This window comes from Vigna umbellata, chromosome 2, assembly GCF_029865625.1.
Source record: "Vigna umbellata cultivar VRB3 chromosome 2, Vumbellata_1.0, whole genome shotgun sequence".
Lineage (NCBI taxonomy): Eukaryota > Viridiplantae > Streptophyta > Magnoliopsida > Fabales > Fabaceae > Vigna > Vigna umbellata.
The window spans coordinates 47,808,930-47,821,919 of NC_142166.1; the positions used below are offsets into that span (position 1 = coordinate 47,808,930).

The 12,990-nt window shown below is 31.0% G+C and overlaps 2 protein-coding genes across 5 annotated transcripts; both read left to right on the top strand.

Annotated features, from left to right (window-relative positions):
- The first annotated feature begins 2,501 nt into the window (after positions 1 to 2,501).
- LOC124838470 (uncharacterized) lies at positions 2,502 to 7,014 on the top strand. 3 transcript variants are annotated; one of them, XR_015784432.1, is made up of 6 exons: positions 2,503 to 3,290; positions 3,443 to 3,538; positions 3,635 to 3,702; positions 3,875 to 3,992; positions 4,551 to 4,603; positions 6,867 to 7,014. XR_015784432.1 is itself a non-coding variant. In XM_047314069.2 (4 exons), exons 1-4 carry the CDS (start codon positions 2,664 to 2,666, stop codon positions 3,990 to 3,992), a joined length of 909 nt encoding a protein of 302 aa, XP_047170025.1. In that variant the 5' UTR covers positions 2,502 to 2,663; the 3' UTR covers positions 3,993 to 4,082. The 3 variants fall into 3 exon arrangements, 1 of the variants encoding a protein (XP_047170025.1); XR_015784431.1 differs by lacking the exon at positions 6,867 to 7,014 and adding an exon at positions 5,052 to 5,411; XM_047314069.2 differs by lacking the exons at positions 4,551 to 4,603; positions 6,867 to 7,014 and having other exon boundaries at positions 2,502 to 3,290; positions 3,875 to 4,082.
- Positions 7,015 to 7,163: 149 nt separating this feature from the next.
- Positions 7,164 to 8,799, top strand: LOC124838471 (uncharacterized). 2 transcript variants are annotated; one of them, XM_047314072.2, is made up of 4 exons: positions 7,164 to 7,983; positions 8,072 to 8,167; positions 8,289 to 8,356; positions 8,442 to 8,799. In XM_047314072.2, the coding sequence occupies exons 1-4, from the start codon at positions 7,321 to 7,323 to the stop codon at positions 8,557 to 8,559; spliced, it is 945 nt and encodes a 314-aa protein (XP_047170028.2). In that variant the 5' UTR covers positions 7,164 to 7,320; the 3' UTR covers positions 8,560 to 8,799. The 2 variants fall into 2 exon arrangements, 1 of the variants encoding a protein (XP_047170028.2); XR_015784430.1 differs by having other exon boundaries at positions 7,164 to 8,133; positions 8,442 to 8,564.
- Positions 8,800 to 12,990: the final 4,191 nt, after the last annotated feature.

Sequence of the window (12,990 nt, forward strand, 5' to 3'; positions counted from 1 at the left end):
GTCAAGAAACTCGACTACCTATAGACTTCAATGTTACCCAACACTTCTCCAACCCCTTACAAACATGTATCCAATCTCTATTTTGTCTCCATAGCCATTTAGTCGTACACTTATTTTTGTATAGCTGTTGATGAGCATTCCAGTGAAGGTCTTACAATTTGACATAATTTGCCAGGTGCAAAACCAACAATTCCATATTATCGAATCTTTTAGCACATTAGACGGTTTTCTTTGTTTATTCAATTGATACATTTCCCAGTTTCTGGTAGGTCACACTTTTCTCTATTGTTGTTGTTAACATGTCAACTTCAGACATGGCAGCCCGACAATAGACTCTCCTTTGCAATTTTTAATGTGGTAATCAAGGATAGCTTCCTGACCGAGGATACTAAGAATTTAGTATTCATAGAATCCTAATAAATCCATCAAATACATCTCCTTGGTCTAGGCCTCAGTTTCAGAAATAACGACGAAAAACTTCAAAAGGCTTGAGATATTTTAAAATTGTCGAAAGGGAAAAATATACCAAAATAAAAACAAAAGGATAGGTAGCCTTCACAAAGGTCAAAGAGAAAGGGTGAACCAATCAATCTAACCATTAACCACTTCTATCCCCAGTGGAAAATTGCCAAAACTCTACACAACTTATTATGCTAATCGTTGCATCATTCTTTGACAATTGAATTGCCCTTTCCAAGTGCTTAAAGACCATAAGTATGACCAAAATAAGAAAGGGGAAAAAGTTATATATATATATATATATATACTTTAATTGTGTAAACTTGTGTTCAGTATGAAAGATAAATTAGCTTTGAAAACACTCAAGCCAACAGCCAGAGTTCCGGTACATGTTAAACTTCAGATACTGAACATTGTGGAGGTCATTATCAGGGTAATGAGTTGTATCAGGGATTGTAGTAGGTAAGTTAAAAAGTTAAAACCAACGTTGTTTCATTCCACAGACTCAACTTCTGCAGAATAAAAGTTCATGTTACCTTAAATCCTACTAAACTTTGCATGAATTCTTGATTTTTCTTATTTTTATTTAATGTAAGACTTGTATTCCTGACTGATGCAAGTTAATAACTTAATGTCACGGTGTGGCAAACTGCAATGTAATTGCTAGTAAGTGTTGGGTAGATGTCATTTGTCTGTTTGATTCTGGTGTTTCATAGTTTTCCCGCAACAAGTGCAAGAAGAGTTCAGTTCCATGCTTGGAACAGGAACATGTGATGACACTCTAAAATCAAAACTGGCTTCTGTGTCTCTACCAGAACAATGTGAAATTTCTAATCATTTTTTCAATGGCCGCGTAAGAATTAAGGGATACAAATTTACAGATTCTCTTCAACCCTTTTTCTAGGATTTTATGTGATTTTTCTTCTCTTCCAGATCTAGCCATCTATCTACCCGTCATAACAGGACTCCTCAAACTTTCGAAATAATCATTTTACTTTTGAAAAAGTTACTTCCACATTACATACTTGGGAAATTTTCTGAAATAAGCTTTTCGAAACTACCGAAACAACATTTTAATTTTCAAAATATAATTTTTGAAGCAAAATTTTCAAACATATAAATATGTTCTGAAATAAATTTTTTGGATTGGAATTTTTGAAAAGAATTATTCGAAACCCATAAAATATGTTCCGTATAATGAATTATCCGGAATACCCATATATGAAATATATTCTGAAAAAAAAAATCAGAATAGGTTTTTTTCTTCATTTTCTTATTTTGTTTCTTTTCTTTATATGCAGCTTTTCTTCATTTTCTTATTTTGTTTATGTCTTTTCATAGTATTGTGGGGGAGGGGGGGTGCAGGAAGCAATAGCCTGCAAACTATATTGTTCTTGTCGCCCAGCTACTATATGGGCTCCTTTGATCTATTTACTAAACAGGTCCATGCTATTCACACTTCCCCTTCTATTACTCTTTGCACTCCTCTCAATTTTTGAACAGAAAAAATTATCAGAACTAAAATGAAATACAAAACAAATACTTAAATAGTAGAACCCTTTCACGGTCTATAGACGAGAATTCCAAAGCATGTGTGAAACTCGAAAGTCCTATCAAACATTCCATACAACTTTGTTAACATTTCTTTTTATGGTTTAACTTTCTTTAACATATATAAATCATGAAAGTGGGACTATCATTATCCTTTATATGAAAATTTGAGCACTAAAAAGGGCATATAACCTTTTCTTTTCTCATAAAAGCAGTACCTATAATTAAGATGCGTGTCAGTTTTTCGGTTGATGGGAATTAATTAACACTGTCCGAAGTTAAGTTGAAAATTCATGTTTTATTTATTCCACTCACGCTAGCAATCAGTCTCCGTGATCCAAGAAACATTTTCCCCGAATCATTATAGTTAGTTCAAGATTAGAATGGTACATGCATATAAAATATAATGTTATATTATTATTATTATTAATAATAATATAATCAGGATAGTAGTTTTAGTCAACGTGAGCAAGAAGAAGCGCGTCCCATTCATAAAAGTTTCCTCTTACTGGCATAACTCATTCTCTGAACCCAACGATCTTTACCGTCTCATAATTAAGAAGCTGAGTCATAAATACTCATACTCCCACCAATTCACAATACTACCTTTTAGTTGCAATCGCCAACCACAAGCTACCAGTTTTCAGTTTAAGATGCTTCCCTCATTTCTGAGCCCCGTCTCCGCCTACGGCCTCTATCTCCGCCGCTGCTTCACGGCCGCGGGCCTCTCCTCGTTCACGCTCGACGTCGATCACGAAACCACGGTTCACTTTTGGGCCCCTACCAATCCAACGGCCCAAAAGCCTGCCGTGGTTCTGATCCACGGTTTTGGGCCTGCGGCCATATGGCAGTGGCGGCAACAGGTCCAATTCTTGGCCCCTCACTTCAACGTGTACGTTCCGGACCTGATATTCTTCGGAGGGTCGAGCAGCACATCGAGCGAAAGGAGCGAAACGTTTCAGGCAGCGTCGGTGGGGAAGCTTCTGGATAAATTGAAGGTGGAGAAGTTTCAGGTGGTGGGAACGAGCTATGGAGGCATGGTGGCTTACAATTTGGCGAAGATGTTCGGGGAAGAGAGGGTTGAGAAAGTGGTGATTGCTAGCTCCGGTGTTAACATGAAAAGGAGCAACAACGTGGCTTTGGTGCAGAGGGCCGAATTGGAGAAAATCGAAGACCTCATGTTACCTGCCACACCACAACAACTGCGAAAATTGATGTCGCTCTCCGTCTACAGAACTCCGCAATTCCTCCCCCATTTTTTACTCAACGACTTCTTACATGTAACTTCTCTCTCTGTCTCTCTTTTTACAAACAATTTTCTTCCGCTTTCCAACCAACTACACCGATCGATTGATTAAAATAATAGTTCTTTTCAAAACTATAATGAATTTTGGAAATTAAGTTTCTTATAATACATTTTGACGTTTTGTAGAAACTATACAGCGAGAATCGGAAGGAAAAAAAGGAGCTTCTGAAAGGATTAACCATCGGAAAGGATGAATCTTCAACACTTTCGCCTCTTCAACAAGTAAGCATGGTGTATATTGATATGCTTAGAATTCACACACACACCGTATAGGATATTCGATCGTTACCGTGACTGATCTATATTGGTTACGATCAGGGGGTTCTCATAGTGTGGGGCGAACAAGACCAAATATTTCCCGTGCAAATGGCCCGCGAACTGAAAGAGTTTGAATTCTTTGCGTCTTTTAATTCAATTTTTTTCTTCTATTCTTCCAAATTCAATTCACATCTGTTAGGTGCTTTTTGAATTGAATTAGTGGATGAAAAATTAGATTGTTAAAAGATGAGATATTCTGTCTGTGAAGCTAATTGTGTTATTTTAATTAACATATTGCAGAATAATCAGTAGGAAGGCTCGATTGGAATTGATTAGGGAGGCATCCCATGTGCCTCAAATGGAGAAGCCAAGAGAATTCAACAACATTCTCCTTAATTTTTTGCAAGCCCATTCTTGAGTAATTTTTTCATTACCACTGCAAACTACATTAAATCCATGCTTTGTCTGGATCCATTTTTATAATTAATTATACCGCTATGTTTTTTCACTCATAACAAACATGGTATTTGATTAAAATATATCAACTAGTATTACGTTTTATTTTTAACACTTTTTCTATTATTAACTAAAATACTTTGAAAACGTTAATATTTTTTATCCTGTCATCTAGTCGCAAATTATTACGCATGGCAAAATATTGATTTTTAAAATAATTTCTTTAAAAATCATTAGGACAACTTTTCAGTGGCTAATATTTGGGTGTTGCTCCCTCCACCCCCACACATCTCTTCCTCCACCTCCCCTTTACTATTTTGCCCCTTCCTCCACCTTTCCTTTACTATTTTGCCCCTCAGTAAAATTTTATTTTTAAAATTGTTGTTTTTTAATTTTATTCATTTATAACATATTTCATTGATAACCTACGTAGTTTCTTGTATGAGTAAAATATTTTTCTACAAAGCTTGGTGATCGTGAAAAGAATTATCAAACAATCTTCTTCTTGTTCTCGGTGCAGTACGTGGTGCAGTGCGTTTATGGTGTAGTGTCCTTGTCGTGGTTCCTCTCCAGGTACGTAGTCATAATCCTTCCAATAATCCTAAACCCTAAATCCTTCCCATACTTCCAATAATCCTTTTAATATCCAAGCCTATAATCCTTGCATGAGCCGCAAAACGTAGTAAAATAAAAACGAAACGTAAAAGGAACACTGCCTATGGACGGATGACATCCTTCAACGGATGTCAACATCCGTTTAAGGAAAAACGGATGTCGACATCCGTTTAAGGCAAAACGGATGTCGACATCCGTTTTGCCTTCAACGGATGTTGACATCCGTTGAAGGATGTCATCCGTCCAGAGGCAGTGTTCCTTTTACGTTTCGTTTTTATTTTATTTGTTTATTTTATTTACAGTAATTTATATTTAAATTTATAATTTTAAATGTTATATATGGTTAGTTTTTAAACGTAATAATTTTGTTAAAATATGAATTTGTTAAAATATGAATTTGTTATAGGTGGAGAAGAAGCTTAACGAAAGAGAGAAAGGTAAACGAAAATGGAAGAGAGGAAGAGGTGCAGAGGGAAGTAAATCAGAAGTTTTAAATAAATTAAAATATTAAAATAATAAAAATAAAAATTTTAACTTTTGAGGATATAATTGTCATTTTAGAAGGATATAATTGGTATTTTAGAAAATTGGGGAGGTGGAGGAAGAGACGTGTGGGGGTGGAGGGAGTAACACCCCTAATATTTTAATATCTTTATCTTAACAAAAAAAAAATGAACTCTTTGAAAAATGTAATATTTGTACAGACTCATACTACTCAAAGAGTGTTATGCAGTTATTTATATGGCTTGAATATAGTCTTAATGAATGCGTATACTAAATTATCGAAAGAAACAGTCAACCGTGTTAATGAATCATAGATCTAGGCGTTTGGAAAAAAAGTTTGACCGTGTTAATGTTAATTTTTCTTTCTTTAAGGTTTGAGTTAATACTTTTAGGTGTTAGCAGAATTGTAAACTTTACAATGATGTCTGAAATTAAAGTTACGAAAACAGTATTTATAAGAAATAGAATAAATTTACGAAAAAATAAAATAATAATAGTAATACTTTTTATTCGTTTCATAAGACAAACATGTTATTACTGAGAGGAGTTATGTATTAGAAAATTCACAAATGATTAGTTGACTTTTTAGAATAATGTGATTTAATATGGTGTCTGAGATTATGTGTCCCTTCACCGTTAGAAATTTCAGTTTTAATTGCGAACAAATATTGCCTATTCGTATTTTAGATTATTTTTTTTTAAAAAAAGAGAGAACACTTTCAAAATTTATGACTTTCACATAAAAAAAATGCACAATTTAGTTTAAATTGTAATTTGTTTAATTTAATTTTAGGTTTAATAGGTTCGGAGATCCCTATATTTGCGGGTTCGTTTCACTTGGGTCCTCCAATTTTAGAAGTGATCAATTAGGTCCCTAATTTAACAAAATTGAGTCAATAATATCCTTCCCGTTAAATGCAAGGGAATCTGAATGCAAATTAAACAGGTGACATGCTGAGACATCATTTTATTTGCAGGTGGCAGAGTTTGAGCTTAATACGTGACAATTTCTGCAATTTTTAATTTGCATTCAGATTCCCTTGCATTTAACGGAAAGGGTATTATTGACTCAATTTTGTTAAATTAGGGACCTAATTGATCACTTTTAAAATTGGAGGACCCAAGTGAAACGAACCCGCAAATATAGGGACCTCCGAACCTATTAAACCTTAATTTTACTTATTTTTTGAGTGTCCTTTTATGTTATTATATTTTGATATTCCTATTTTCAATAATCAATAGTTGATATCAATAAAAAGAATCACAAACAATTTTAAAATTAAAAATTATTTTTATTGTTATTATTTTTATTATTATTACGACAATATCGTGGAACTAAAAGAAAAAAAAACAAAATAAAAAATCAGAATACTTTTATGCTATATTGCCGAAGCAAAGTTACTCGGCATTGTACTTGTTTTTATCTGATTTCACTTTTCATACGTAAGAACAATGATAAATATGTCACATTTATCTTAATTCAGGACAGTTTGCGCAAGTTGAAAAAAATCTATTAAACGTGGCAATCAATATAATTAATTATTTTATTTTAATTTTTTATTTATATAACTTGTAATAGATTATTATTTATCATTAATCTAATTATGATCCAATCACATATTAATCATAATTATCAAACTTATTTTTGTTAACCTTATCAAATATTTTTAACCATATTATTTATGTACCCTGTCGGTAATTTCCTTGACTTGAATAGTCAGCTTATGAAGGCACTCGTCACCAAAACAAAATGGACTCTTAGTTGCTACCTCAACAAGGATTATGTTGCATCGGAGTTGATACAAAGAACTGGTACTGACCTGAACGGTTTCCAATCTCCTGGTCGTTTTCATTTTATACCATTACCATTCAGAGAGAAAATAAAATAAATAATATAAGGAAAAAAAAGTAAGTTATCTTTTTTAAAAATGATTAGGAATGCATGAAAAAAGAAATTAGTATCGGAATTGAATATTATTGGTAAAAAAGAATGATTTGAGTTAGAAGAATAAGCAAGGTAAGAAGTGAGTGAGTGGGGAAAGATCTGTGAAGATTATTTTGACGGGAACTGAGAGGAAAAGACGGTGATCCGAAAATGAAGGGGAGCCATGAGAAAGGAGAGAAAAAAAAGGATGGATTACGCACACAATCTTGAACCAATATAAATAGCAATGAAATCTCCGACGAGGGAGGGAGCAACCAAATTCATCGACATGCCTTCGTCATTCAACTTCGCCTGCATGTACAACAAGTACATCCGGCGCTGTTTCGCCGGGGCGGGCCTCTGGTCGCAGGCCCTCGCCCTTGACGACAAGACCACCATGCACTTTTGGGGCCCAAGAAACAAAACGGCCCAGAAGCCCTCTCTGGTTCTCATCCACGGCTTTGGGCCCGTGGCCACGTGGCAGTGGCGCAGACAGGTCAAATCCCTGGCCCCACACTTCAACCTTTACGTTCCGGACCTCGTATTCTTCGGAGGCTCCACCACAATTTCCAGCGAGAGGAGCGAGGTGTTTCAGGCGAAGTCGGTGGGGAAGCTTCTGGATAGGTTGGAGGTGGAGACGTTGCACGTGGTGGGCACCAGCTACGGTGGCTTGGTGGCTTACAATCTGGCAAAGATGTTGGGGGAAGGGAGGGTGAAGAAAGTCGTCATCGCCAGCTCCGGCGTTAACATGACCGCCAGAAGCAACCTAGAGATGCTCCGAAGTTCTAAATTGAACAACATCGACGACCTCATGTTTCCTTCTTCCCCCCACCACCTGCGCCAGTTGATGTCCCTCTCCATCTACAAGCCTCCCCATGTCCCTGATTTTGTCCTCAGTATCTTCATTCATGTATATACATATCTCTCTCTCTCTCTCTCCCTCTTCACTGTCATTTTCCATACCTTTCGTTCCTGCATTTTCCTTTTATTGTTTCTAGGAATTGTACGGAGAGAATAAGGAGAGAAAATTGGAAATTCTAAAAGGGATCTCTGTCGGCAGGCAAGAAACCTCTAACGTTTCACCTCTTAAACAGGCATCCAGACTTTTCATTTCCTTTTCATAATGCGATTTCAATTTCTACATACGAAATGAATTCTGTGTTTAAATAGTTTGCATTTGCTTGCGTTGTTAATTACTGTGGTTGTGATGTTCAGGAAGTTCTGATAGTGTGGGGGGAAGAAGACCGGGTTTTTCCGGTGCGATTGGCGCATGAACTGAAAGAGTATGTTAAATTTCTAAGTGGGTGCTTTTGTTTTGTAGTTTTTATGGAATGGAAGAGAAATTGATGTATGCATAATGTATGGCAGGGTGATAGGTAAAGATGTAAAATTAGAACTCATAAAGGAAGCAGCACATGTGCCTCAAATTGAAAAGCCAGTACAATTCAACCGCATCATCGTTAATTTTTTACGGGGGACTCATTGACTGTATTTTTAGCTCTATTAACTTCATTTTTTTTTCTAATTATTCTTTCTTAGTCCATTTAATCATAATTCTTCTTCATAATCAATTTAGATTATTTTTTTTTTCTTTTCAATTTTCGACAACTTTGTAGGAAAGTTTATTAGATTCCTGGCAATGTAAATTGTAATATATTGTAAGAAAACAAAAGCAGAGTTTGATAGCATGATCTGTATAATCAATGAATTTAAATATTTAGTTTAAGTAGAGTTGGAGAATTTAAATAAATTGTACTGAAACAAGTTTATTTTGAGTTGAGACTGTTTACTAAATGAAAATTTCATTTAGTAAATTAAATGAAATTTACTAAATGTTTTTTCCCTTACACCAAAAACACTTTTCACAAGCATTTGTAATTGTTTTGGTTATTGTTAAGATTTCAAGTGAGTTAAAAGTGTTACGTGGCATCAAAACTAAAATATAAATAAAAAGTTTATAAATACATTATTTAAGATTCTGGTTTAATATTTTGGATTAAAAATTATATCCTAATTTTTTTTATGTAGATTTTATTCATGATTTATTGATATCGTATTTTCTTGATGTTTGATATGAAAATAACTTCACATTTATACCATAATTTAATTATCCGTAAATACTTTAACCATTTTTTTCTATTCTCCTTAACAAAAGAAAAACTAATTGCACCTAAAGATAGTTTTTTCTGTAATAAATTATTATTTTTGCAATACTTTACTTTTCATTAAAAAATGTCTAGGAGATTTATAATTATTTGTAAACGTTAATATTTAATTCAGTAACTTTTAAATTTTTTTCATTAAATATAACCAACATTAATAATGTTAATGTTAAGAGATGAAATTTAAGTTTAATTTAATTTTATAAAATTATAATTATTTATAAAGTAAAGTCTACGTCTATTTATATACTGATTTAATAGTAATGTAAAACAATAAATCTAACAATTATTTTTAATTTTAACAACAAATAAAACAATAAATTCAACCAATTTTTAATATGATATATTTAATTAATGTTTTTAATCTTAAAAATTTAATTTAATTTTACAAAATTAACTATAAAATAAAATATATGTTATAAATTTAATTAATGTAATATTATAAATTAACTTTATCATGCGTAACTTCGAGCAACTAACTAATGTAATAAAAGCTAATTTGTCAAATTATACATAAATTTTATATAAATTTTGATATCTAACAGCAGAAAGTCTTTAGGGATGACTGGTAGCTATCATGAGTTTTGGGTGTTTTGATATTTTTTCTTCTTTATTTTCTAGTTCGCCTTAGTTTCAAGGCTAAGTGGAGTTAGTTAACTTATTTTGAAAACTTTATTAGTAAGACAACTTGTCTTATTCCACATTTAACCTACATAATCATTTTTCAACTTAGGTTAGGTAACTTGGCCATTCAGTTGAATATATATGTTTTTTAAATGTTATAATTAATTAATTTAGTCATTGTTAATCTCCTTTTTAAATTTACAGAAAGTGTAAGTTTAGATGTAATGCACCTTTATACTTATCTAGAGCTTAAAAATGTCCATTCTTTACTTGATTTTTCTAAATTTGTTAGAAATAACTTATATATTAGATGTGCATCATTTACTTATTAAAATTTGGAAATTGAGAAAAGTAACTTTTATATTTGATGAGTTCACACGTGTATTTCCTCTTCTGTGTTTTTTTTAATAAATTAAAGTATTTTTAATATGGGACTTACACGTGTAAAAAATACTTGTCCACACAATAAAAAAAAAACCATGAAAATAAGATATTTTTTTCCCCATGCACAGGGCTTAAACGGGAGAACAAAAAATCTTGTTTCTCTCACTTTAAATATATACATTAATTATTTTAATTCCAAGTGTATTGGTTATTTTTTGGTTATGCAATGTAAGCAAAACTGTGTTTATTTGGCAAAAGGAAAAAACACGATTAGTTAATCATGAACTAATTTAACACTATTCTAAAATGTGTGGACAAGAAGCACTTTTTTTACAATATCGAATTGTGTTATATTAATTTAGGAGAGAAAGTTTATATGAGATAAGATTAATGTTGGTAAAAGACATGTCAGATAAGATACGATATAAGATGATTGATGTGATGTAAAGAGATAAAGATAAATATTATAAAGTATACTGTAGTAATTGATTCTATAAATAATATAGTTGATAACTTACTAATAAAAGTTACATTCTGAATTTTACAGTAAAAAAAGAAGCTATTATTTGTACCAGTAAGGATCGACAGGTTTCAATAAAGTATAATTTACTCAATAATAAAATTAACAAAATATCTATATTTCTAAAGTATATACATAAAATAACAATAAATTAAATTTCGACATCAACATTGGTTTAATCCTTAAACTTGTATATTTTTTATATATCAAATATAATCAAGACAAAAAATTTAAATACTTGTATAATTAGAATGAGTTATTTAACAGTTGAGAGTCCATATATAATATATTATAATATTATTCACTATATGATTGAATAAGCTAATTTGGAATAAATTACTACAATTGCCCTAAAATTAATCTCACTTCCAAACAAGTCAGTTTTCTAATTTAAAGAAAGTTTAAAATGTACCAAATAATTGATAATTGATTAATCATTAATATTCTCAATTTAAACCTCTTCGCACTGTAGAATATAATAAGCACAATTTAAATTGAATCATTAGTATTTCTAATTTGTTAATTAAATGAAGACCTTTTATTAAGCTTTAAACTCTCCTGTCTATTTTCCAAACTAATTGTAATTATTTAATGTTTATATATACAGTTACACCTAACAATTCGTATTCTTTAGTTTAATTTTTACATTGACCTAACAATTTTCATAACAATACATACTTTCATAATCATAAAATACTTATTATCTAAACAGTTGCTTCTATTTATCTGGATTTCAAACAAAAATAAAAAATAGTAAAAAACTTAAGAAATATAACTACCTAAAGATTTATCACCAAATACCATCAAAACACAATGTAAAAGAAAAAAGGCAGTTAAGATAATAAAAATTCTTCACTAACAGCACAAAAATATTACAATTAAAATTGAATTGTGAGCAGATAAAAGATTATGAATTAAAAATAATTTTTTTAATACAAATAGCTAATTGAATATAGAGATGTTTTATACTTTAATGCTATTTGGGTGGTATGATGTGAATGCGAGAGATTTGAGAGATGAAATAAAAAAAGGGAGATTTTTATTTATTTTTATCGCAAGTACAGATAGAAAGCATGCAAAGTTGATTATTTATTTTAATATACTTTCTTTAACTATAAAAATTGTTGAACTTTTATCATAACCCTCCAAGTTGGCCATTAAGACAGATAATTGATTTTAATACTATTTGTTCGATTTTTTTATAAGGAAAAGAGAGATTCATTATAATTGAGGTCTGAGTTATTCATGTAAAAGAGAATATATATTATCTTGAATACAAAATTTTAAAAACTCAGTATTTTAGAATCTTTTTATGGGTTATTTAGTTTTATCTTTCACTAAATAAATAATTCAAATCTTACTTGAGTGACGTAATTAAATCATTACAAATATTGTTGTTGATTTATTAGCGCATTAATTGAAATTTTTTTGCAAACATATATTGCTTTGAAACACAAATATGTTGAAAAACACAAAAACTTTCAAACGTTATAAGATTAATAGAATAAAAGTCACGTAATTTTATTAACGTATATCGGTTATCATAGTAAATGCTTATATATATATATATATATATATATATATATATATATATATATATATATATATATATATATATATATATATATTAGTTTGTTTTTATGAAGATAAAAAGATATTTGTAATTAAAAACCAATTATTACAATAATTAATGGGGTTACTGGTATTTTTCTGGATTTTTATGATCAAGAGTTTTCTTTTTCTTTCTCTTACAATTGAAACAATTAAATAGGATAATATCAGGATTAAAGTACGGATATTTAAAATATATTTAAAAAAATTGCATTCTTTTAAATTGGAAAAGAAGATTGTTTTAAGGTTTTTCACTACGGATAAAAGTATTTTATCCTAAATTGCCAAGAAAGTGAAAAAAGCAGATTGTCCCAATCTTTTGCCTTTTTAAAGTAATTTTTCCATTTATTACACAGAAAATAATTTTTCTTTTTCAGTTTTTCAAAACCTATTTATAAAGCGTTACAAAAACATTTCATACCATATATTTAGTTTTTCATATCAAAGTAATAAACTATTTATGTATTAAAATAATAGATGTTTGAGTGATGAAAGTGTAAAATAATATATGTTTGAATGATGAAAGTGTAATACCTTGGAAGAACATCTAAACCAGACACACGTAGATACAGATACAGATGCAGATGTGTCCTTTCTTGTCTCCTTTGACCGCCAA

Excerpts from the sequence above, each read along its gene's own strand:
- LOC124838470 (XM_047314069.2), top strand. The coding sequence starts at position 2,664 with ATGCTTCCCTCATTTCTGAGCCCCGTCTCCGCCTACGGCCTCTATCTC. Across the intron at positions 3,291-3,442 it reads TACTCAACGACTTCTTACAT|AAACTATACAGCGAGAATCG; the intron begins GTAACTTCTCTC and ends GACGTTTTGTAG. Across the intron at positions 3,539-3,634 it reads CACTTTCGCCTCTTCAACAA|GGGGTTCTCATAGTGTGGGG; the intron begins GTAAGCATGGTG and ends GGTTACGATCAG.
- LOC124838471 (XM_047314072.2), top strand. The coding sequence starts at position 7,321 with ATGAAATCTCCGACGAGGGAGGGAGCAACCAAATTCATCGACATGCCT. Across the intron at positions 7,984-8,071 it reads TCCTCAGTATCTTCATTCAT|GAATTGTACGGAGAGAATAA; the intron begins GTATATACATAT and ends TATTGTTTCTAG. Across the intron at positions 8,168-8,288 it reads ACGTTTCACCTCTTAAACAG|GAAGTTCTGATAGTGTGGGG; the intron begins GCATCCAGACTT and ends TGTGATGTTCAG.